This window comes from Oncorhynchus mykiss, chromosome 1 (genome assembly GCF_013265735.2).
Source record: "Oncorhynchus mykiss isolate Arlee chromosome 1, USDA_OmykA_1.1, whole genome shotgun sequence".
NCBI classification, from domain to species: Eukaryota; Metazoa; Chordata; class Actinopteri; order Salmoniformes; family Salmonidae; genus Oncorhynchus; species Oncorhynchus mykiss.
This window is the reverse complement of record NC_048565.1, coordinates 73,305,729-73,332,141: the sequence shown is the minus strand read 5'-3', so window position 1 is coordinate 73,332,141 and position 26,413 is coordinate 73,305,729. Positions and strand designations below refer to the sequence as shown.

The following is a 26,413-nucleotide window of genomic DNA, read 5'->3' as shown; positions in this document are numbered from 1 at the left end:
GTAAAAGTGCAATATGTGCTATGTAAGAAAGCTAACGTTTCAGTTCCTTGCTCAGAACATGAGAACATATGAAAGCTGGTGGTTCCTTTAAACACGAGTCTTCAATATTCCCAGGTAAGAAGTTTTAGGTTGTAGTTATTATAGGACTATTTCCCTCTATACCATTTGTATTTCATTAACCTTTGACTATTGGATGTTCTTATAGGCACTTTAGTATTGCCAGTGTAACAGTATAGCTTCCATCCCTCTCCTCGCTCCTCCCTGGGCTCGAACCAGCAACACAACGACAACAGCCACCACATCGAAGCAGCGTTACCCATGCAGAGCAAGGGAAACAACCACTCCAAGGCCCAGAGCGAGTGAAGTTTGAAACTCTATTAGCGCGCGCTAAATAGCCAGCCATTTCACTTCGGTCACACCAGCCTCATCTCGGGAGTTGTTAGGTTTGAAGTCATAAACAGCGCAATGCTTGACACACGAAGAGCTGCTGGCAAAACGCACGAAAGTGCTGTTTGAATGAATGTTTACACACCTTCTTCTGCCTACCACCGCTCAGTCAGATACTTAGATACTTGTATGCTTGTATGCTCAGTCAGATTATATGCAACACAGGACACGCTAGATAATATATAGTAATATCATCAACCATGTGTAGTTAACTAGTGATTATGATTGATTGTTTTTTATAAGATAAGTTTAATGCTAGCTAGCAACTTACCTTGGCTTACTGCATTTGCGTAACAGGCAGTCAGTCTCCTTGTGGAGTGCAACGAGAGCGAGGCAGGTTGTTATTGCGGTGGACTAGTTAACTGTAAGGTTGCAAGATTGGATCCCCCGAGCTGACAAGGTGAAAATCTGTCTTTCTGCCCCTGAACGAGGCAGTTAACCCACCGTTCCTAGGCCGTCATTGAAAATAAGAAGGTGTTCTTAACTGGCTTGCCTAGTTAAATAAAGATTAAATAAAGGTGTAAAAAAAAAAAAACGGCGCCCAAAAATACCGATTTCCTATTGTTATGTGAACTTGAAATCGGCCCTAATTAATCGGCCATTCCTCTACTTTCTAGTCATCTCTCCTCCTTCCAGGCTTTTTCTTCATTGAACTTTATATGGCAATTGGCATCTAACTTTAACAATAAGGTGTATTATCCCGACCGACCTCAGTTTATCTTTCAATCACCCACGTGGGTATAACCAATGAGGAGATGGCACTTGGGTATATGCTTCTATAACCAATGAGGAGGTGTTCAGCGTCACAAATAAAACAGACTTCTATTTTAGCCATTGGCAACGCAGACGCTCGTTGGCGCAATGGTTGAATAACATGTATTTGTGCATTTATTTTGCGCGAGCGGTGTAGTCAGCATGTTAGAGGGAGAATGCAGGATTCCTAAAACTACACAAGGAAGTCCTAGCATACAGGTTATAAGAATCACTTTGGGGGCTGGGTTGCCCAGCAGTAGCAATCATATTGCTTGGTCTGTAATTTGTTCAGTGGTTTTAGGTGGTAACTGTCTAAAAGATGACTGACTTAGGTTAGTTTTAGGGGATACTGAAGCAAGTCCTGTCACTTCTGCTTATCAAAGTCTTTGATAAATCAATATACTGTATCAAACTGTAGGGAGATTCCTAACCAGCAATATTTACCTTTTTTTTTAGGGCTGTAATATACAGTATGTTGACAGTTTACAATGGCATATCAATGTTATTGTCTGTTGTGGGTTTACTGGTAAATTGCTGTCAGGTACAATCATAGATATTTCTCAGTGGCTTGGTACATAAAAAGGCTAAAGCCACACAGGATGTGTGTCCTCTGAAAGGATTGTCTACTGTAGAGATCAAAGATGGAAACATTGGGTTGTTCCTATGAGTGTTGCTGTCGTAAAAATAGCTTTTGAATGATGTGTGTAATTGATAGCATGTGTTCATCTGAATGAAATAGAGCTTAACTGGTTTCAGTGTTGATTTCAGTGAGCTACCTGTGGTACTAAAGGCCATGTTACAAGCTAATTATCCTTTTCTATAATTCAACGATTGGTCACTGTCTGCTCTAGGTTGAATCTCAAGTCTCAACCCTTTTTCTCTCCTTTCCCAGGAAAGAGGCATACGGGAACCCCATTGAAGTAATGAGGTGAAGAAGCACAAAGCAGGCTAAGTCTGAGACTGGGTCCTCCGGGTGTCCCCATCCAATGCTCCTGAAGCGCCATGAGCCACAGCTGGGGACGATTTACTACTCCATAGACTGCCATATCTCCTGCAGCCTTTCCCTCTCTGTCCTCGGGCCCCCCTTGGCCCCTTCCCCCCTTCCCCATTGGCCGAGATGAAGAAGGTGGGGCAGTGGTCGGCGGAGGAGGTGTCCCATTGGCTGAGCGAGGAGGGGATGCAGGAGTACGGCGACTCCCTCCTGCAGGCGGACGGCCCCGTCCTGCTGCGGCTCACCCCGGATGACTTCCTGACCCCGCCCCTCTCACTGGTCTCCTCAGACAATGGGCGGCAGCTCTTGGAACGGCTGGAGACCCTACGGATCGAGCATCACATTGAGGAGCACCAAAAAAATGGCCACGCCAATGGCCATGGGAGGCTGCCCAACGGCACTGCCAAGCCCCTGCGGAAAGGTTCGCTGGGGCTTAATGGCTTCCGGAAGGAGATGGTCCAAATCCCCATCCCCATGTTGGAGACTGAACGCTCTGGGTTCCCCCAGGAGTGGGGCAAGACAGGTGTAGCGTTCCTCTACGCAGTTTGCTGCTTTGTGACTACCACTGTGGTCATCTCGGTGGTCCATGAGAGGGTGCCGGCCAAGGAGCATACCCCACCGCTGCCCGATAAGTTCTTTGACATTTTTGACCGGGTGGAGTGGGCCTTCTCTATCTGTGAGATCAATGGCATGCTGCTGGTGAGTCTGTGGCTGCTGCAGTGGACCCTGCTCAAGTACAGGTGAGACAACAGTAGTGTGATAAGAGTAGATGGGGCAGTGTTTACCTTTTTAAATTGTAACCTTCAACTTTGAACTTATTTTTCTGGGATACCCAATGGCTACATTACAGGCTGAATAAATTGCAAACGTCTGCCAGATCTCACCACGCCTGGATATGCGTTTAACATATGAGCTAACCACATATGATATAGCAATCTGATGCTCGACTTGGCAGTCAATGACGTGGCATGCAACCATAGGTTGCTGCAATGCAACATCTGCAATGTAGTCAGCCTGGAATGTGACCGTAGATAACTAACCAATAATCTGTATCTCTGTGTCCAGATCAATAATCATCCGTCGGTTCTTCTTCATTGTGGGTACCCTCTACCTGTACAGATGTGTCACCATGTACATAACCACTCTGCCTGTTCCAGGGATGCACTTCCAATGCTCTCCAAAGGTTTGTTTCCTTCCAAATCCAAGCAACAGTAGGCTGTCAGTTGCGAACACTCACTGTGACCTACCAGCGCCCACATCTATTTCCATCAATGATGTGTCATTGCTGCTATAGTATTCTGATTCTCTGGGCTATTCTTGCATATAAACATTACAGTTGGATCTTAAAAACAACACCCCCTAAAGACAAACTCAACAGAAAGAGATCTAGACCTTGTTTTCAGTTTAACGCCCCCCAGTCCTCTTCACGGGACATTGATCACATGAAAAAGATAAAAACGATTCTGTTGCATGTGTACAACTTAAAAGAGCTATTTTTTAAACTGAGTGCTCATCAGGCATGAGTTTCCTTTCACTGTTTTCGCTTTTCACATCCTAACCCTGTGACTAAAGAGCCAGATGAGGTCAAGTTATACTGAGGTAGCATGTGGTTCAAGTGTGACTCACTTGATCACTTATATATACTATATAGTTCTCTATTGAAAGTCTTTTGAAGTGTCGAAGAATGGAAGTCACAAAATGGTAGCTCCTCCCACCACAGAACAAAGCGGTGTGTGGGAGTTCAGTGTATAGACACTTTCCCACTCCCTCTGTTGCCCAAGGCCATTGGGAGTGATGTTTATTGTTCCCTCGTTCCGCCCTCCAACTTTCCTCCCCTCCTCTACTCCCCTCCCCTCCTCTACTCCACTCCCAGCAACAGATGAAGGTCTTTCTATGTACTGTCATGTCCTGGGCCTGGTTTCCTGTTCTAAACCTCTATCTGAATTGGAACAAGCTGTCCTCCATCACAGAGATCAACTGTGAAGTGGCTTCCTCTCTCTGTCTGTGTGTGTGTGTGTGTGTGTGTTTATTTGTGTGTTTCCGTGCACAATGCACATTTACGTGTGTGTGTGTATACTACACTGTGTGTACATAGCACACGCGTGCATGCAATGTAGTGTTGGTTGAGTCACATGCTGTACCTGATCCACAAAGTTTCTCTTCTGTGTTCCCTATTTGAGTTCAAATGTAGCATGCATAATGGAGAACAAAAAAGTTAAGAGAGCGCATACAGACATGTGACTAGCTGACTGGACATTGTTGAATGATTGACATGTCAAATTGACACATAACGGTATGCGTGTCGTTGCAGCTATTTGGGAACTGGGAGGTTCAGATGAGGAGGATCATAAAGCTGATCGCCGGCGGAGGCCTGTCAATCACCGGCTCCCACACCATGTGTGGAGACTACCTGTACAGCGGCCACACAGTCATTCTAACACTATCATATCTCTTTATCAAAGAGTGTAAGTATTACATAGGTTAGCGTTAGCATGGTTGTGTCGATCTGTTTATCAAAGGGTAAAAGTAGGCTACACGTTTACCGTCATGCTAACACCATCACTTTACTCTATCATTATAAATTTAGCACTTCTGTCCTTTTCTCTGTTCTCTTCTCTTTCACAATCTGAGATTACCAGTTGGCTGTTTTCCACTGCTCATACAAAAGGTTTTAGAATTGCAGTAAAGCTTTTCCCAAGCAATGGAGAGATAAGCTGACTTCTTGTGTAAATTCTGTGCTAACGGTGGTGTCACATGATGTTGAACTGTACTGTTGTGACGTTAGCCATGTCTTTTATGCTGCAGTGACATCTAGTGGATGGTTGTGGAAGTCTGGTTTGAAAGACTACATAGTTTGTTCCAAAGCAATGTGTTAGGTAAATGCATTTCATTGTTGATTATTGAAACAAAATAATGTCTCTCTGTATATTCCATTAACCCTTCCCTGTCTTTCTCTGTTGTCAGATTCCCCTAAGAGGTTTTGGTGGTACCATTGGTTCTGCTGGACTCTGAGTGCAGTAGGCATCTTCTGCATCCTGCTGGCCCATGACCACTATACTGTGGACGTGGTGGTGGCTTATTTCATCACAACACGTCTCTTCTGGTGGTACCACACCATGGCCAACCAGCAGGTGGGGAGCCAGCACGCCGGTCTCCATTATCTGGTGTTAAATGTAGCTTAATTTAGCTTAAGTGGCATTATTCTACTTGTATTTATTTTCTCTGTTGTGTTTTCATTCAGGCGCTGAAAGAGACGTCCCAGAGTAACCCATTCTCCAGAGTCTGGTGGTTTCGACTGTTCCAGTACTTTGAGGGAAACGTCAAGGGCATTGTCCCTCGAAATTATCAGCTGCCGTGTTCATGGCGATCGTCTCCGTGGAGCCATGGGGTAAAGTACAGCAAAGTGGATACCCAGTGACCCAGGTCACGTGAGGGGTGGGAGCTGAGCGAGAGACCTCCTGAAGTTGTGATCGTCTGAAGGAGATGGTGTCGTGTTGCCAAGCCAGTACTGTTCCCTTGACTTGTTGGGCTCATTTTAGAAAAATCCCAGTTCTGGCTAGCACTGTGACCATAGTCTTACTTTAGCACTACAAAAAAAAATATTTTGGGAATTTTGGTTTTTGAAAACTTAGCACACTACTTTGATCATGTATTTTTGCTTGGGACACTTTGCAATGTTTCGTTGACTACAGCAGATCTGGTTAATATTTAAATATTATATTTAGATTATTTTTGTTTTTTTGTTTTGACCATGGCTGTAACAAGTAGTTTAGACTCTTTTCCTCTGCAAATAGTTTGAGAAATTCTGGTCCGATAAGGTCTACCAAGTGCAAAACATGTCACTGAAATGTTTATTTGATAACCAAAATGCCATACATTGTCTGGGGGAGTTTTAGATGCAAAACATTTTTTTCTTTTTTAACAAATTACTTTTCTGTCAACTACAACGTGGCAATGGTGCAAAAAAAGTTTTTTTCTAACAATTGCAACTTTATTTTTCAAAACAAATAATGTCCCCAAAAATATTTTTAGATTTGTACCTTTTTCAAGATTGAATGCTGAAAGCAGAAGAATCTGTGGTATTTAGAATTGTTCCAGTGCCTTCCTTAGCTTGATTGTACTATGTGTCTGTGTTCCTCTGCCTCCGCGTGTCTGTCTGACTGCCCACAAGGTCGGCATGAAGCGGTTCCAAATGATCGTTCAAGTCCTGTTCGCATGAATGTAAGAATAATGATGCCAGCCTTATATGGTAATTAGTCTTCCCAAAACCAAAAACATTGAGATGAGTGAAATATCCTGTCAATTTATTTATGTTTTCATATATAATATTTCTTTCCATAGCCGGTGATGTTATAGCAGTTAATGAAGGACCGTTAAGTTGTTTGGTTATGTCCTCATCATTTACTGACCCTTAGCCAGTCTTGAACGTGTTCTAAAAAGCTCATTGACTTGCTAATAATCTTGTATCAAAGGTTAGTTGCTAACTTTGAAAGAATGATGGAAACCCTCTGGACCTCAAGGACTGTACTGGAGTTGTGCAGCACACCTACAAGTCTTTGTACGAGATACTGAATCCCTATTTTGTCAAACAGTGTTCTCGAAACAGACCCAGAAAATACATCTTACTGGCTGTTGTCGACTTGGCCAATAGAGCAGTGTGTTCCTGAATGCAGCCTGCCAGAATGTCTTACTGATAAATAGGGCCGGAAGGACACCAGTATCACTATTTTTTCCGTTGCAAAAATGAAAACCCGAAGCAGGCTAACTCTTTGGTCCTTTTAAAAACCTACTGTATGTTAAATATTGTTTGCTATAGCTCCCGAGTGGTGCAGCAGTCTAAGGCACTGCATCTCAGTGCTAGAGGTGTCACTACATACACCCTGGTTCGAATCCAGGCTGTATCACAACCGGACGTGATTGAGAGTCCCATAGGGCGGCGCACAATTGGCCCAGCGTCGTCTGTGTTTGGCTGTTGTAGGCCGTCATTGTAAATAATCATTTGTTCATAACTGACTTGCCTAGTTAAATAAAGGTAAATTTAAATAAATAGCTTGGGAAATATATACATTTGACTGTAGATGGCATCATAATGATGTTTGTTTCTGACAGTTTTCCTGAAGAATTGAATCCCGCTTCGTGCTTTGTTTCCCTGCCACGATACTGACGAGTATATACTGGTATCGTCCTGGCCCTACTGATAAAGACAAGCTTCTTGTGATTATTTATCTGTCTTATTGACATACATGTTGATCTTAATGCAGTTCAGTGGTGATATGCCATCTTTGAACTTTGTCAAATGTATAGGGCTTTTCAATGTTGACTTGTTTAAAAACAGAAGTTTGAGGCAAAGTGTATTGGTACTGTCCTGAACTACATTGGCTGGCAAGTTTGCAATGCCAAAAATAGTTTAGTCACAATTACCTACTAAAGAAGCTGACAAATTGTACAAAGCCAATGGGGTTATCAAGTGGGCGAGGGGGCCAAATGCACAGTACTGGGGATCTAATGTACGGACAAATCCACACAACAGACAACGTACTGATTACCATGAATGTGAAAATGGTCTCTAATGATCCTCGATACACTTGTGCATTAAAATGATTTTGTGTTACCATTCCAACAGCACAACATGTTTTCTCCTGAAGTAGAGCTGGTTCGAGTAAGAAATTACCTCAGTTCAGCTGTCTGACTGGAGAGACTGAACTGATAATAACATGGCACTTTCTGTTATGAAAATGCAGCATGGCCCAGTTTAATAGAACTGAGTGGTGAGACAGGACAGGTTAATATAATGGACCTCAATTGTATTTATTCTTTAGAAAGAGCTCTAGCCTCTAATCATTGTTGTACATTTTTACGTCATGTTTTCTTTTGTGTGTCCTAAAGAGTAGCAGTACTAAATCGATAATGATGACATAATTTGAATGCTGAATTGATGTGCTATTTCTTGTAATGATGAATGTTTTGACAAATTGTAATTTGGCCTCTTAGCTTGAGGAGGAGGCAGCGGTGGTTGTCCTCTAAAGAAAAGGTTGGGATACCTTCGTTCAAGGGGTATAAGGTCGTATGTTTATGGCTATATTAAAAGTGCATAAACTGTAATGAGTTTAGCATGTACCCATGTGAGACGAAATACTGTTCTCATTGACAGCTGCGGCTATGTCAAAAATGTATGAATGTGAATGGCAGATCAGATGTCTCTATATAGGCGTATTGATGTAAACCTCTCTAAAGCCATCTACAGCTGTAACATGAGAGGAGTTTGGGGATATTCCCCTTGAGCCCCTTCAATCCAGACATTTCTCTCTTAAAAAGGAAGCCGGTAGTGGTGGAATGTTTGAACCATTTCTGAAATCCTTCGACGTTTGATGCACGCACATTAAGGCCATATTTTGACTTGAAGTGCACACGCCTAACTTAAACTGCCTAGTGAAAGTCGGAATATGTGTCTTGATAAATATATATATATACACAGTACCAGTAAAAAGTTTGGACACCGACTCATTCAAGGGTTTTTCTTTATTTGTACTATTTTTTTACAATGTAGAATAATAGTGAAGACATCAAAACTATGAAATAACACATGGAATCATGTAGTAACCAAAAAAGTGTTAAACAAATCAAAATATATTTTATATTTGAGATTCTTCAAAGTAACCACCCTTTCCCTTGATGACAGCTTTGCACAGTCTTGGCATTCTCTCAACCAGCTTTATGAGGTAGTCACCTAGAATGCATTTCAATGAACAGGTGTGCCTTGTTAGAAGTTCATTTGTGGAAAATGTTTCCTTAATGCATTTGAGCCAATCAATTGTGTTGTGACAAGGTAGGAGTGGTATACAGAAGATAGCCCTATTCCATATTATGGCAGGAACAGCTCAAATAAGCAAAGAGAAATGACAGTCCATCATTACTTTTAAGACATGAAGGTCAGTCAATCTGGAAAATGTCAAGAACTTTGAAAGTTTCTTCAAGTGCAGTCGCAAAAACCATCAAGCACTATGATGCAACTGACTTTCAAGAGGACCGCTACAGGAAAGGAAGACCCAGAGTTACCTCTGCTACAGAGGATAAGTTCATTCGAGTTACCAGCCTCAGAAATTGCAGCCCAAATAAATGCTTCAGAGTTCAAGTAACAGACACATCTCAACATCAACTGTTCAGAGGAGACTGCGTGAATTTATTTTAAATTTTTTTATTTAACCTTTATTTACCAGGTAGGCTAGTTGAGAACAAGTTCTCATTAACAACTGTGACCTGGCCCAGATAAAGCAAAGCAGTGCGACACAAACAACAACACAGAGTTACACATGGAATTAACAAGCGTACAATCAATAACACAATAGAAAAAAATAGTTTATATACAGTATGTGCAAATGGCATGAGGAGGTAAGGCAATAAATAGGTCATTCTAGCGCAGTTATTACAATTTTGCAGATGATGATGTGCAAGTAGAAATACTGGTGTGCAAAAGAGCAGAAAAGTACATAACAATATGGGGATAAGGTAGGTAGATCAGATGTGTACAGCTGCAGCGATCGGTTAGCTGCTCAAATAGCTGATGTTTAAAGTTATTGAGGGAAATCTAAGTCTCCAGCTTCAGCAATTTTTGCAGTTCGTTCCAGTCATTGGCAGCAGAGAACTGGAAGGAAAGGCGGCCAAAGTAGGTGTTGGCTTTGAGGATGACCAGTGCAATATACCTGCTGGAGCGCGTGCTACGGGTGGGTGTTATTTGTGACCAGTGAGCTGAGATAAGGCAGAACTTTACTTAGCATAGACCTATAGATGACCTGGAGCCAGTGGGTCTGGCGACGAATAGGTAGCGAGGGCCAGCCAACTAGAGCATACAGGTCGCAGTGGTGGGTGGTATATGGGGCTTTGGTGACAAAACTGATGGCACTGTGATAGACTGCATCCAGTTTGCTGAGTAGAGTGTTGGGAGGCTATTTTGTAAATGACATCGTCGAGGATCGGTAGGATACTCAGTTTTATGAGGGTATGTTTGGCAGCATGAGTAAAGGAGGCTTTGTTGCAAAATAGGAAGCTGATTATAGATGTTATTTTGGATTGGAGATGTTTAATATGAGTCTGGAAGGAGAGTTTAGTCTAGCCAGACACCTAGGTATTTGTAGTTGTCCACATATCAGAACCATCCAGAGTAGTGATGCTAGTCGTGCGGGCAGTGAACGGTTGAAAAGCATGCATTTAGTTTTACTAGCGTTTAAGAGCAGTTAGAGGCCACGGAATGAGAGTTGAATGGCATTGAAGCTCGTTTGGAGGTTTGTTAACACAGTGTCCAAAGAAGGGCCAGATGTATACAGAATGGTGTTGTCTGCGTAGAGGTGGTTCAGGGAATCACCCGAAGCAAGAGCGACATCGTTGATATATACAGAGAAAAGCGTCGGCATGAGAATTGAACCCTGTGGCACCCCCATAGAGTCTGCCAGAGGTCCGGACAACAGGCCCTCTGATTTGACACACTGAACTCTGTCTGAGAAGTAGTTGGTGAACCAGGCAAGGCAGTCATTTGAGAAACCAAGGCTGTTGAGTCTGCCGATAAGAATGCGGTAATTGACAGAGTCGAAAGCCTTGGCCATGTCGATGAAGATGGCTGCACAGTACTGTCTTTTATCGATGGCGATTATGATATCGTTTAGTACCTTGAGCATGGCTGAGGTGCACCCGTGACCAGCTCGGAAACCGGAAACCAGGCCTTCGTGGTTGACTTGCTGCAAAGAAACCATTACTAAAGGGCACCAATAAGAAGAACAGACTTGCTTGGGCCAAGAAACATGAGCAATGGACATTAGACCAGTGGAAATATATCCTTTGGTCTGATGAGTCAAATTTGAGATTTTTGGTTCCAAAAATACAGATCTCCGCATGTGTGGTTCCCACCGTGAAGCATGGAGGAGGAGGTGTGATAGTGTGGGGGTGCATTGCTGATGACACTGTCTGTGATTTATTTAGATTTCAAAACACACTTGACCAGCATGGCTACCACAGCATTCTGCAGCGATATGCCATCCCATCTGGTTTGTGCTTAGACTGTGTTAGGGCTAACACCTCCAGGCTGTGTTAGGGCTATTTGACCAAGAAGGAGTATGATGGAGTGCTGCATTCGATGACCTGGCCTCCACAATCACCCGACCTCAACCCAATTGAGATGGTTTGGGATGAGTTGGACCGCAGAGTGAAGGAAAAGCAGTCAACAAGTGCTCAGCATATGTGGGAACTCCTTCAAGACTGTTGGAAAATCATTTTCAAGTGAAGCTGGTTGAGAGAATGCCAAGAGTGTGCAGAGCTGTCAAGGCAAAGGGTGGCTACTTTGAAGAATCTCAAATATAAAATATATCTTGATTTGTTTAACACTTATGTTTACTACATTCCATATGTGTTATTTCAGAGTTTTATTCTACAATGTAGAAAATAGTCCAAATTAACAAAACCCTTTCAATGAGTACTGTAGGTGTGTCCAAACTTTTGACTGGTACTGTATATAACACATTTTTTGTCTCCTGGCCATAGTTTGGGAGAGAAGTTAGTCCATGGTTGCAAACTAAGCTGGAAAAACATTTTTATTTTAGAATAATGACAGCTAACGTAATTATGTATGTTTAATTTGTGTGAATCAACAATACAATTTTTCATGTGTTTCTTTTGTGTATACCAGATAAGCTATGATAAATGGATAGGACAGAGAATTATATCTGGGAGGCTTTCAAATAAAACAATTTATCATTCAGCATTTTAGCAGTGTCCTCTGTCCATGATTGGAAGTTATGACCAGACGGAACCCAAGATTGTTGTGGTCTTCTGTCCCACCCGGACGAAGAATGGTGTAGCACAGAGGTTCATAAACATTTTCACTCTGGGGCCCCATTCCAGCATTGGGGAACATGGTGTATACACTACGTCTATTTCTATAGGCACAGGCACTGTTCATGACACAAACTGTTCACACCCCTCTTGTTGGCAAGGAGAACATTTTGCAGGTTTCAATCTTTTTTCCTGCAATTCTATACATTTTGCCATGTCTATTGTGCATGCATTCATGTGATATTTGAGTGACTCAAACATTACAACCAGATCTATGGGATAAAAAAACACTAGCAATAAATTGTTAGCTGACATGGGCCAGTTGATCTGGATATTTCTTAGAAATTATAAATAGTTCTCCTCTAAGGTATGCAATGACATGACAAGAGGAAAACAGATGACCCACTACCCAAATTCGAAATTGCATCTTGTGCAATCTACTATTAAAATATTCAAGAGTAATTTGGTTTCTTGTTGATGGTGGTAGAAAACGCTGTCAGACTCTGCTCCAGTATCTCCTGTAAGTGTTCAATTGCGTTGATATCTGGTGACAGAGACGACCACGGCATATGGTTTACATTGTTTTCATGCTCATCAAACCGTTTAGTGACCACTTGTGCCCTGAGGATGAGGGCATTGTCATTCTATGAGGGCATAGCAAGGGTAGTCAAATACTGGCCTGTCCAGCGATTTTTTTAATTTATTTTTTATACATGATCCTCAGCATGATGGGATATTAATTGCTTAATTAACTCAGGAGCCACACTTGTTTGGAAGCACCTGCTTTCAGTATACTTTGTATCCCTAATTTACTCGTGTTTCCATTGTTTTTGCAGTTACCTGTATGTGCCCTAAATGTAAGTGCCCTACATTCTAGATGTTGGGGAGTTTGCATAACCTCCAGTGTATTTCTAATGGCTTGTGAAAAGCTGGAGAACCCTGAAGTTTTATTCACTGGATGAAAGAAGCTGCAGATTATATTTATCTCAAGTGCTGGGTCCTCGGCTCACTCAACTATTTACTGGCAGTCTGGAGAGATTGTGCTGGCCAGCCAAGCCTGACTCCCACACACTACTACACAGTTTTACTTCAATAATTAGGCCAGAGTGATCATGGTCTCTGGGAGTGTTGGAGAGTGAATCTTCTTTAGAATGAAGGCTTGTACATTCACCCTTCTGTGTGTGCTCTATTTACTATGAACCCTATCATTAAGTTTGGGGCCCTGGGTCTGAACCCCGTCCTGTGCAACTGGGTCCTGGACTTCCTGACGGGCCACCCGCAGGGGGTGAAGGTAGGAAACAACACCTCCACTTCGCTGATCCTCAACACAGGGGCCCCACAAGGGTGCGTGCTCAGCCTCTCCTGTACTCTCTGTTCGCCCATGACTGCATGGCCAAGCACGCCTCCAACTCAATCATCAAGTTTGCAGACGACACAACAGTAGTAGGCCTGATTACCAACAATGACGAGACAGCCTACAGGTAGGAGGTGAGTACCCTGGTGGAGTAATGTCAGGAAAATAAACCTCTCCCTCAAAGTCAACAAAATGAAAGGGGTTGATTGTGAACTTCAGGAAACAGCAGAGGGCGCACAACTCTATCCACATCTACGGGTCCGTAGTGGAGCAGGTGGAAAGCTTCAAGTTCCTTGGCATACACATCACTGACAATCTGAAATGGTCCACACAGACAGTGGGGACAGTGCCTCTTCAACCTCAGGAAGCTGAAGAAATTTGGCTTGGCCCCTAAGACCCTCAAAAAACTTTTACAGATGCACAATTGTGAGAATCCTGTAGGGCTGTATCACTGCCTGCTATGGCAACTGCACATCCCGCAACCGCAAGGCTCTCCAGAGGGAGGTAAGGTCTTCCCAACGCATCACCGGGGGCAAACTACCTGCCCTCCAGGACACCTACAGCACCCAATGTCACAGGAAGGCCAAAAAGGTTATCAAGGACATCAACTTTCCGAGCCACTGCCTGTTCACCCCGCTATCATCCAGAAGGGGAGGTCAGTACAGGTGCATCAAAGCTGGAACAGAGTGACTGAAAAACAGCTTCTATCTCAAGGTCATCAGACTGTTAAAAAGCCATCACTATCCGGCTACCACCCGTTTACTCAATTCAGCACCTTAGAGGCTGCTGCTCTATATACATAGACATGGAATCATCTGTCACTTTAGTAATGGAGCACTAATCACTTTAATAATGTTTACATACTGCTTTACTCATTTCATATGTGTATATTGTATTCTGTATTTTAATCAATGCCACTCCGACATTGCTCATCCTAATATTTATATATTTCTTAATTACATTATATTACTTTTAGATTGGTGTGTATTGTTATGAATTGTTATATACTACTGCACTGTTGGAGCTAGAAACACAAGAATTTTGCTACACCCGCAATAAAATCTGCTAAACATGTGTATGTGACAAACAATTTGATTTGATTTGATATAAGCTGAGCTATAGAGAGAAACTGTCCACAAGGACATTGTGTCTTTTCTGGCATGGTGCAGAATGGGTCAGTCTGTCCTCCAATCTGGCCACTCTACTGTCCACTGTCATCATGTCTTCTACCAACATTTGACCATCCCAAGGCTATGCTGTATACACTCATAGTTGCAAATCATCTTGAATAATACAAAGATGACTTAAAAGTGCTCTGTTACACAGTACTACAATCACAATATGATCAACGTGTCACAAATTAACTACTGGTGTGTACAATTAAATGACCAGTACCTGACCCTGTCTGATACTATCATGGCCAGAATAAACCAATACTAAAACAGCCTAGATGAAGCCATTACACTGTGATGTCAGCTCTGCCGTTCCTTTCACCAAGATGCTGCCATGGCAAACAACACCCTGCTGGAGGAGTTCACAAAGCCATTCTATTTCAAGTAGTAGTGCATTCTCAAGACATAATACCAAACATAGTCTGGGAGCACGTTCTTGGAGAGCAAATGGAGAACGAGATTTATTTATGGATGACTGGAAAGAAGGTATCATGGGAAAATAGGATTTGTTGGTCCAAACCTCCATGGGGATACTTTACTGACCATCTGCACTGTGTTCTTATTCTTTTACTGTTTGTGTCTCTAGTCTAGAGCAGGGATGGGCAACTTAATGGGGGTTGGAGGCACCATTGTTTTTGTTGCAGTTTTGAATATGATATCAATGGGTGCCCTCCCGGTTGGTAATTGGACCATGATTACTACAAGTTTAGATAGTTGGCCGCTAGACTAACTTACCATTCTAAAAAATGTTAGCTGACAAGGGATAATTGAGTGACTGTCAGCAACTGACATAACAACACAAAAACTGGTGATGCACAACCAAATTTTGAAATTGCAACTTGTGTACTCTACCATTCTAACTCTCAACAGTAAATTGAGACCTGACTGAGCCCTTCCCCAAACTGTTGCAACAAAGTTGTAAAGCACAGAATCGTCTAGAATGACAATGTATGGTGTAGCGTCAAGATTTCCCTTCACTGGAACTAAGGGGCCTAGCCAGAACCATGACAAACAGATGGTGAAGCGTGATTCATCACTCCAGAGAACATGTTTTCATTGTTCCAGAGTCCAATGGCAGCGAGCTTTACACCACTCCAGCCAATACTTGGCATTGCGCATGGTGATCTTAGGCTTGTGTGCGGCTGCTCGGCCATGGAAACCCATTTCATGAAGCTCCCGACGAACAGTTATTGTGCTGACGTTGCTTCCAGAGGCAGTTTGTAACTCGGTAGTGAGTGTTGCAACAAGGACAGATGATTTTTACTCGCTACGCGCTTCAACACTCTGCGGTCCCGTTCTCTGAGCTTGTGCGGCCTACCACTTCACAACTGAGACATTGTTGCTCCTAGACATTTCCACTTCACAGTAACAGCACTTACAGTTGACCAGGGCAGCTCTAGCAAGGCAGATATTTGAGGAACTTGTTGGAAAGGTGGCATCCTATGACAGTGCCATGTTGAAAGCCACTGAGCTCCTAAGTAAGGCCATTCTACTGCCAATGTTTGTCTATGGAGATTGCATGGCTGTGTGCTTGATTTTATACACCAAATAGCCGAATAAAATTATTTTGAGGGGTGTCCACATACGTTTGTATACATAGTGTATATATATATATAAAAATGGGGGGGGGGGGGGGGGGGGGGGGGCTAATCATCCACGTATGTCACTTATGCCTGGACAGAGTAAGTAGAAAGTCTTATAGTAGAGACACTTTTACCTTGTAGATTCTCAGCATCAGTGAAACTAAACATGCTCCTGTCCTCCACAATCTTATGGTGCCAAGGAAAGTGACTTCCTCCATATATCATCCTTTACCTAGAAGGCTACTTTCATCTCTGGCTCTGGGTTTCATCTCTGGCTGTTAGCGGGTTTCTTTTGGTTGGGGGAGGGTGGAAATGGGACATGTTTCTGACAGTGTCTGAGCAGATGTCAGAATGTCTGTCTGGTCTCCAGTGACGCCTGTCAGAGCGTGTTTGTCAGAGTGTCGCCTAGATAATGCAGCTTAGTCCATAATGAAATGCTCTCTAATTCAATGCGTCATAGTAGCTGTAGCTGGCTGCTCTCCTGTATGGATCATTCACGGTCATATGGATTATAGTGGCGACTACAATCGACACATCTGTCTCATGCTGTATGTACTGTATTTACTGTATATAATGGGCAGTTTGAGTAATGATCTAGTTTAGTTAGCTAAGTGTTCAATCCGCAGTGGTTCTCAACATGTGGTCTCAGACCCAGACATTGGCCCTTAGGCAGTTCCAAGAGATCCATGATAAAACAAAGCTGTCATCAAGGCAAAGGGTGGCTACTTTGAAGAATCTCAAATATAAAATATATTTGTTCAACATTTTTTTGGTTACTACATGGTTCCATATGTGTTATTTCATAGTTTTGATGTCTTCACTATTATTCTGCAATGTAGAAAATAGTACAAATAAAGAAAAACCCTTGAAGGAGTAGGTGTTCTAAACCTTTTGACTGGTAGTGTATATTTCTGAAATAAATCATGTTGATTTTCTAGTGGGTATGACATTGCCCAGTGGGTCAGTGTTGAAAGTCTTTTAGCTCTTACTGGGATTAGAACCATCACATTAGGAATCAAGGTATTTCATACTTATGAGGATCCTTCAACGAGAATAAAAGCTCTTAAAGCTCTAGAGCTGTGCAACACCCAATTACCCTCAAGAGTTATACAGATGTGGGATCTTAATTTAATTTGAGATAGTTTGCTACAGAAGGAAAATAATTCTGCAGCAACAGGAAATGTGAATTATTATGTGGATTATAATTAATTGAAATTTTTTTGTAATGGTTGATACATTTTTCACAAGGTTAAATCAAGTCTGAAATTTCAAAGTGGAAACTACAAACTTCAGAAGCCTATTTAAGCCTCAAATACACTGGAAGTTTTACATTTCCAGCATTGTGGGAAAGTTCTCCTGCAACAGGGTGGTCAAATTAAGATCCTACATCTGTATGTTTCATATAGAAATAAGAATAGCAACCCAACATACAGTAATCATATTGGCAGAGAGCAGGTACATTGTTTTATGAATGTAGGCCATTTGGGTTATTGATGTCTCTAGGGTCAATGGACCAAAGATTCATTGTATATAATTTAATCTCTGATGTGAAAATATCTAATGAAACGCTATACTCTGTAACCTACAGAGCTGCTGGCTCTTCCCAATGGTTAACTGGAGGTTAAAATTTCTCATACAGAACCAGTAAGACCCAGGTTAGGGAGAGTCTTTAACTTCATTGGAGTTGAAGGTGATTTATCTACTGAACCCCTCCACTGACTGCAATGAGGTGTCAATTTTGAATGATGGGAGTTGTTTGCTGTGGGAGAATAACCAATAACATAAAATGTTGCAATTGCACCTGCAATCACAGCCCTGGAATAATAATACAACTCTTGTAACATAGCTGTGGACTAGTGAGGTCATGCCAGTAGAAACTCCACACAAGGAGGATAGACATTCCTTTAAATGGATGTAGGAGCCTATAACTGTTTATGGTCATGAAGCTACCAGGTCCATTAGGCCAATGCTTAGAGGCTTTGCAATAAGCCTGCTAAAACTTTTGAATCCATATACCACCCTTTGTACTACGATTCCCCATACTGTATTACACCACTTTACTGTGAGACACCCCTGTGAGACATTCAATGTGAGTGTATTATGCAATACATGAACAAATTACCCAAGCAACTCCAAGGAATCTCCCTATCTCTTCTCTCCCTCCCTCTCTTCTCCCCCGACCCCGTCTCTCCATCCGTGATATCAGTGGTAGAGATGTCGGCACTGCCAGTCCAATTTCTGAGAATCACATTAGCGAGCAGTTGTCTCTGAAGGCCTGTTCTGTTATTCCAGGTGAGCTTCGCTGGCACCGTGTGAAGTCAAATGAAGAGGCCACCACTGGCTCCTAGGCAACTGCAATGAGGTGCAAATCAGAAAACAATGTGAGGGGAATTACTGATACCCCGACCACTATCTCTGACAAGAACAATCAGCTTTTTGTTTTTGCATGCCTGTGCAGGTAATTACATTTGCACTTGATTAGCAAGGAAACATGCAGCTTCATCTCCCACAGGAGGATTTCTTGAGATATCAAGGTCGGGGCTGATGTGTACAGTAGAGCAAACACAACTGTAATATGCATTGTCTAAATTCAAGTGATACCAGTTGACTGATAGAGAGTAGTTGCAATTGCTCTCCATGACATTTACTGACAGTGATTGCTTGTCAAGAGTAGTCAATGCAATGCTTTGAGGTTTAGACATTGACTCATAAACTAGACTGACCATCCTCCTGAGGCGGGCAGATTCACCCAAACACACACACACACACACGCACACACACACACACACACACACACACACACACACACACACACACACACACACACAAAGAAGACGCCATGTCTCCAACTGCTCTCATCATCTTTATCACACACTACCTCAGGCCGGGAAAAATCACTCTTGTTTACAGGATGAGGATAGAAACATGAGGAGTAGAACAGTTTGACATTTCATCACAGATCACATTATGCAGGATTAGTCTGTATTTCAGGTTATTTTATTCATATTATTCTATAGTACACATCTCTCCCCAGCTTTCTCCCCACCTGGCTCTCTGTTTCTCTGGTACCTCTATCTGTTTCTATCTCTTCCCTATCTTTATCTCTTCTCCTGTCTTACATTTTCTATCTTGCTTCCCAGCCCTTGTCCTTCTCGCTCTACTTCTCCTGGCCTTCCTCTGACTCCCTTAATTTCCCCCTGTCTATAAATCACCCTCTCTCTCTCTCTCTTTCTCTCTCTCTCATTGTACTGTATGTTAAATACTATGAGTCGCACAGTCTTATCCCTCTCTCTTCAAACATTGAAGAAATTTCAGTTAACTATCACATTTTCCCCTTTGTATTTTCTAACTGCTACCAGTTAGAAGTGGTAGTAAATGCTAAGGGGAAATAGTTAACCCTGGGTAGTTAACTTCTGGGTTGTTGACACCGTGCAGGTGGTGGCCTGCTGAGTGTCAAGCTATCGCAGGAATGTGGATACCCTCTGGGCATGGGATAGCTGAGATCAACTTCACAGCCTGGGACGGGAAGGGGGAAAGAGAAGCATTACTAAAACACAGTGTTTACTTTACATACATCCACACTTGGCACAGGACCGAGACAAAAAAGGACAACTAAAATAAATATTGCAATGTCTATTTCGTTCACTTTTTTCCAGGCCCAACAACTGATGTTCAATTCAGCTTTCAGCAATGTAAACACAACATTTCGAAATGCAAACACAATGTTTCGACAGACGTATTTGTAAGAGAACTAGCCCATATAACCCAACACACATACAGTCCACCTGTACTGTCCCTGCAGAAGTCCACGCTGAATAAGTTCACTGGGAACAGAGAAATATTAGAGCAAAGCTATGGCCTCTGTTCAGCAGTAGAAGAGAGGTACACGTAAGCACCTGGGTTGTAGCTCACTAATGCACTACAGACGGGTTGAAGAGACGGGGTTCACTTTAGCAGAGGTTGGAGGTCAGTGGAAGACTTTCCCCCATATACAAGTCTTTCCCAGCAGCAGCAGGGGCCTTCTGATTTACGTCTGTCCCTTAGACTGCCTGCGTCTATCTTTAGCCAGGCAGACTTTTATGAGAGTGTTTAAGTGAAGGCCTGCTGTGGCAGAGATGGCAAGCAGGCCGACCCCAGCCGCTCGCAACAGGGCCTCTGCCGTGACTGACGTAATTTCCTACCTTTGCATAAACATACCCGGAATGCCTGCTTCTTAACAGTGTCATGGTGGGCATGTTTGGCTGGTTGGAGGGAGGCTTGCTCGGAATGAAAGGTGGCCAACAGAGATAGGCATGTGCTGGAGTGGAACAGAACTACTTTCATTAGTCTTGTGTTTTGAAATACAATATTTCTTCCTGCTTTTGCAAGAATACCTGCAATTGACTACAACTGAAATGGAATTCCACCTACTGCAAACCAGGTGTTCAGTGATCATGTTGTGTACTCCACGTATACAGTGTTTACCTTCCACAATCTTCAACAGAGATTCCTCCATCAACCATAGCAAACACTCAGAACACAGCATGGTACCTAATGCTCCATGAGTCACCCGGTGTGTTTACATCCCTATTACGTAAGAGCATCTCTGGAGAAGAGAAGTATTCCCCACCAGTGTTGCCACATGTTTCCTTCTCCCAGTAAAATACACAGCAACTTCTCTTCCCTGACAGCTTCGTTCTCTGAGACTAAAACAGTATGGTATGGGTGGTGACCTTTTCAAACGGCTGCTTACCCTACCCAGACAAATGTTTACACACACACGCACGCGCTTATGAGAATCCAATATTACATTGGGTTTTCTGAAGCAGCCAAACAGAACAACCAACAATAAATTCAGATAGAACAGATATAAGAAATAGTAATAGTAAAGTCATAGAATTAGGATAACACATTTCGATAAATAAATTCCCAAGTATTAGCTCAACAGTGCAGACATAAAATTCTGCTACATATGTAAGAGTGCTGTTTTTGAGAGAACAAGCAGAAGCAGATGGACAAAGACCAATATTAGGACCATAGATAGAGCAGTTGAAGAATATAGTTATTTGAAAACACTGCTTTTACGACAGCATGGAAAATATGGTGAAAAAGCATGTTGGAGTACAGTAAAAAAGTACCCTGAAAGGACACTGAAACCAAATGATTGTCCTGAAGAAACCTAGTAAATTACCTTGAAAAGGACACAGAACGAAGAATGTCCTTTCACCCCTATCAACAACATGGATATACTGGAGTGCCCTAAATGAATGCACCGAACATTTGCCAGTGGGCTAAAGGGTACAGTTAGGATCTAATCTATGATTGATTGATCTACGATGCCCAAGGCACTGTCACCCAGAACCAGATCATATCCACCATATCAAGCCTACTGACACAGCTTTACCACACGTAGTGAAGGCTGAACGTCTGTAAAGATGTGCCCTTCAAGCCAAGAGCATTTCTCCTGTGGCCAAGGTCTCAAGCATGTCTCAAAATGATCTCTTGCACAGCATATCAAAAGGTATTGCTCTTCAAAGCATACACTATTTCAGTGCAATTCATTTGAAGTACTTTCTCCTCACTTTGAAAACGAAAACATTGGGGATTGGAAGTCTAATTTAAAAGGAAAAGTGATGAGCAAAGATGTCTATGTCTGTGGTAGTAGTTGGAGAGCAGCCTACCTTTCCTGTCACTTGCATTACTTTTGAGTCACCCAGACTCTATGGACTTGGGAAGGAGAGTAGGAAAACCGGGGCATAATACTATGAACTCCACTTGCAAATGATGGATCCCCTGGCACTATTTTTTATCTCAGAATATTAATGAAACATTCCCCCCGCAGCCCAAGTCGCTCTTTAAATGAAAAAGAAACAGAACAACACTGCAGTGTACCATTGCCCTGATGGAGCAGTGTCAGACAGTTTGGGACAGGTAGGAAAAGCGATCGAGGAGTAATTGGAGAAGCAGGGCCCAAAATAATCCTATTTCAGCTCAGCGGACACAGAGAGGAAACTCTCGCCTCTCCTCAAAAAGAAGACGATATGTGAATAACTTGGGGCTGAGTGGAGAGAATGACAGAGCAGAATCAGACTGATAAGGCTGCCACTTCATATTACCCCTCTGAGGTTACGCTGAAGAACCCTATGTCCTCATCAGAGGACAGCACCAACACTGAGACTGACTACATACAGCAGTGGCAAAGTGAATACACCTGTCCATTTTTGGTATGAGAATCGAAGTTATAGACTTTACTTCACTTCTTACTGTAATATTCACAAATGCCTCCCAAACATTATGTTTTTAAGCAGCTAATTGGTAGAGAGGTCATAACATTGTATTGCAGTGATGTGAGGTCGGTGGCTGTGTAAGCACGGGCTATTATCAGAGCCAGATTTACTCACAAATAAACATTGATGAAGCCCAATTTCACCATACAACAGATAGGTCCAACAATCAGAGTGACATAGACTATTAACTGAAACGGACAAAAAAGATATTGCGAATATAAATACCAATGTAGCCTAGATACACGTTAGTCTTTGATGGAGGCATATATCATATCATCTGACAAAGTGACACACTGCTCAACTCAGCTCAGCCATAGACCAATGCAGCATCCACAGCTACACCCAATAGGTGGCACTAAAAGACTAAATTCAAATAATTCGCAACGCAAACGCCCTAGGCTTTACAATAGATTTACAATTTTTCCAATGCGCAAACACACACACACACACACACACACACACACACATAATATCATTATTATGTGAAATATCATTACACAAACATATATAACAAATAAGTTTTCTAACGAAATGTCCATATAAACAATCGAAATGACTGAAAAATGCAGTTCAAAACGTCAAAAAAAAGTGTCTCATCAAAATGAAATTCTAGCTTGATAAATCAAAACCATTCAAAGGGGTGTTGTCTATTCCCATGATTCAAAAGTAGCCTAACCCGCAAATTGCTAAGGAAAATGCATTTAGGCCTACTTTTACTTGTAAATTTAAGTAAATTTGCCTGTCCCTCTCGGTGAAAGCGATGTAAAAGTCACAGCAGAACCCCATGTCCATTATTGTATTTTGCATGCACACAGTATGGTAGCCATGCACATATAATGGTTGTAGTGCATTTAGGCACATCTATCTTGTGTAAGCCAAGGCTAGGGCCCGCATTGAGGGACAGAAGAAGCCCCATTCCCACTACGAAATGCTTCAGTCTGGTTTTAGACCCCATCATAGCACTGAGACTGCACTTGTGAAGGTGGTAAATGACCTTTTAATGGCATCAGACCGAGGCTTTGCATCTGTCCTCGTGCTCCTAGACCTTAGTGCTGCTTTTGATACCATTGATCACCACATTATTTTGGAGAGATTGGAAACCCAAATTGGTCTACACGGACAAGTTCTGGCCTGGTTTAGATCTTATCTGTCGGAAAGATATCAGTTTGTCTCTGTGAATGGTTTGTCCTCTGACAAATCAACTGTAAATTTCGGTGTTCCTCAAGGTTCCGTTTTAGGACCACTATTGTTTTCACTATATATTTTACCTCTTGGGGATGTCATTCGAAAACATAATGTTAACTTTCACTGCTATGTGGATGACACATAGCTGTACATTTCAATTAAACATGGCGAAGCCCCAAAATTGCCCTCGCTAGAAGCCTGTGTTTCAGACATAAGGAAGTGGATGGCTGCAAACTTTCTACTTTTAAACTCGGACAAAACAGAGATGCTTGTTCTAGGTCCCAAGAAACAAAGAGATATTCTATTGAATCTGACAATTAATCTTAATGGTTGTACAGTCGTCTCAAATAAAACTGTGAAGGACCTCGGCGTTACTCTGGACCCTGATCTCTCTTTTGACGAACATATCAAGACTTGATCAAAATTTGCTGAAGTTCTCTGCCTCTCTTATTGCTGAATCACTAACCCATATTTTTAACCTGACGATTACTGTATATCTGGTTCTATCCCCAAGTTTGGAAGGCGGCCCATGTACTCCCCCTCCAAAAAGGTGGTGAACCTTGTGACCTAAATAATTATTGGCCTATTTCTAAACATTCTTGCTTGGCTAAAATATTAGAATACTTGATTAATTCTCAGCTAAGATTAAATGTGTTCTAAATGTACGTCAGTCAGGTTTTAGACCAGGTCATAACACTATCTCTGCTGCATCCCTAGTTGTAAATGATGTGGTTAACTGTATGGATAAAAGGCAACATTGTGCTGCCATCTTCATTGACCTGTCAAATGCTTTTGATGCTGTTGATCACTCACTGGCTGTCCTCAATTGGCCAAGACCAGGCTGCTTGTAACTGGTTTAAAAATTACTTGACAGATAGAACTCAATGTAGATCTACTGATGGTGTTAAATCAGGTTTCCTGGATATTACGAAAGGTGTCCCGCAGGGGTCGATTCTGGGTCCTGTACTTTTTACTGTTAACAATATCGACTTGTCTATAAAAAACTCTAACCTGCATGTGGATGCTGATGACACTGTTGTGTATTCTATTGCCCCCACGGTTGACCAGGCTCTATCTGAACTACCTTCTGCCTTCATTATATTACAGAACAACTTAATTGACCTGAAATTAGTACTGAATGCAGGTAAAACTAAGTATATGTTGTTCTCTATAGCGCATAAAAACAAATTTGATGATTTTCAAATCTAATCTAATTTTGTTGGTCACATACACATATTTAGCAGATGTTATTGCGAGTGTAGCGAAATGCTTGTGTTCCTGTCTCCAACAGTGCAGTAGTATCTAAGAATTCACAACAATGCACACCAATCTAAATTAAAAGAATGGAATTAAGAAATATATAAACATAAATATTAGGACGAGCAATGTCGGAGTGGCATTGACTAAATTCAGTAGAATAGAATACAGTATATGCATACATGTATGAGGTGAGTATAGGAGTGTGCAAACATAATTAAAGTGACTAGTTTCCATTATTTAAAGTGGCCAGTGATTCCATATATATGTGTATAGGGCAGCAGCCTCAAAGGTGCAGGGTTCAGTAGCCAGGCGGTACCCGGCTAGTGATGGCTATTTAACAGTCTAATGGCCTTGAGATAGAAGCAGTTTTCCAGTCTCTCGGTCCCAGCTTTGATGCACCTGTACTGACCTCGCCTTCTGGATGATAGCGGGGTGAACAGGCCGTGGCTCGGGTGGTCGATGTCCTTGATGATTTTTTGGGCCTTCATGTGACATCGGGTGCTGTAGGTGTCCTGGAGGGCAGGCAGTGTGCCCCCAGTGATACGTTGGGCAGACCGTTCCACGCTCTGGAGAGCCCTGCGGTTTTGGGCTGTGCAGTTGTCGTACAGCCCGACAGGATGCTCTCAATTGTGTATCTGTAAAACTTTCTGAGGATCTTAGGGGCCAAGACAAATTTCTTAGGCCTCCTGAGGTTTATACATATGCACTTTGGATGGTGTCCATATTGATCGTGTCCATACTTACAAATATCTGTTCATCTGGATAGAGGAAAAACTGTTGTTTAAAAAGTATATTGATGACTTAGTTAAGAAGCTTAGAATATAAATGGGCTTCTTTTATAGAAATAGGTCCCTTCTCTCACTAAATAGTAGAAAGCAAATTATTCAGTCAACGTTCCTATTGGTCCTAGACTATAGCCACATCTTTATGAATGCAGCTGCCACTTCATTAAAGCCGTTACATGCGCACTGCTCTTTATTACAGTTTTAGTTCTCATCACATCATTCTCTACCAGAGAGTTGGTTGGCCCTCTTTGATGTCACATATTTTAGGTTGATACATTGCTATGTTTTCATTTATAAAAACCCTTTTACAAAAAGTACTATACAGAACATCATTACTAAACATTACACATACGAGTTACCACACCCGCTCTCAGGGATGCCTAACTCTGGAAAATCCTTTGGTCTCTACTGAGTTAGGTAAATCAGCTTTAAGTTTTCTTGCACCTTATTTCTGGAGCAATCTTCAAAATGTTCATAAATGTGATGTGCTGGTGCCTCTAGGTCCATTCAGAAAGCTGATTGAGGACCTTATTACTGATGAACGTGTTTGTTTGTTATGACCGTGTTTTGTTTGTTATGAACGTGTTTGTTTGTTATGACCGTGTTTTGTTTGTTATGACCGTGTTTTGTTTGTTATGAACGTGTTTTGTTTGTTATGACCGTGTTTTGTTTGTTATGAACGTGTTTGTTTGTTATGACCGTGTTTTGTTTGTTATGAACGTGTTTTGTTTGATATGACCGTGTTTTGTTTGTTATGACCGTGTTTTGTTTGTTATGACCGTGTTTTGTTTGTTATGA

The 26,413-nt window shown here is 42.1% G+C and overlaps 1 protein-coding gene across 2 annotated transcripts in view; it reads left to right on the top strand.

Moving 5' to 3' along the window:
* Window positions 1-8,690, top strand: part of LOC110528949 (phosphatidylcholine:ceramide cholinephosphotransferase 1) — a 50,286-nt gene extending 41,596 nt beyond the window's left edge. For both annotated transcript variants that reach the window (XM_021611119.2, XM_021611124.2), the window contains exons 2-6: window positions 2,093-2,931; window positions 3,257-3,374; window positions 4,503-4,656; window positions 5,156-5,322; window positions 5,433-8,690. In XM_021611119.2, the coding sequence (XP_021466794.1) occupies window positions 2,318-2,931; window positions 3,257-3,374; window positions 4,503-4,656; window positions 5,156-5,322; window positions 5,433-5,609 (1,230 nt within the window). In that variant the 5' untranslated portion in view covers window positions 2,093-2,317 and the 3' untranslated portion in view covers window positions 5,610-8,690. The remainder of the gene's footprint in view (window positions 1-2,092; window positions 2,932-3,256; window positions 3,375-4,502; window positions 4,657-5,155; window positions 5,323-5,432) is intronic.
* The last annotated feature ends 17,723 nt before the right edge of the window (window positions 8,691-26,413 follow it).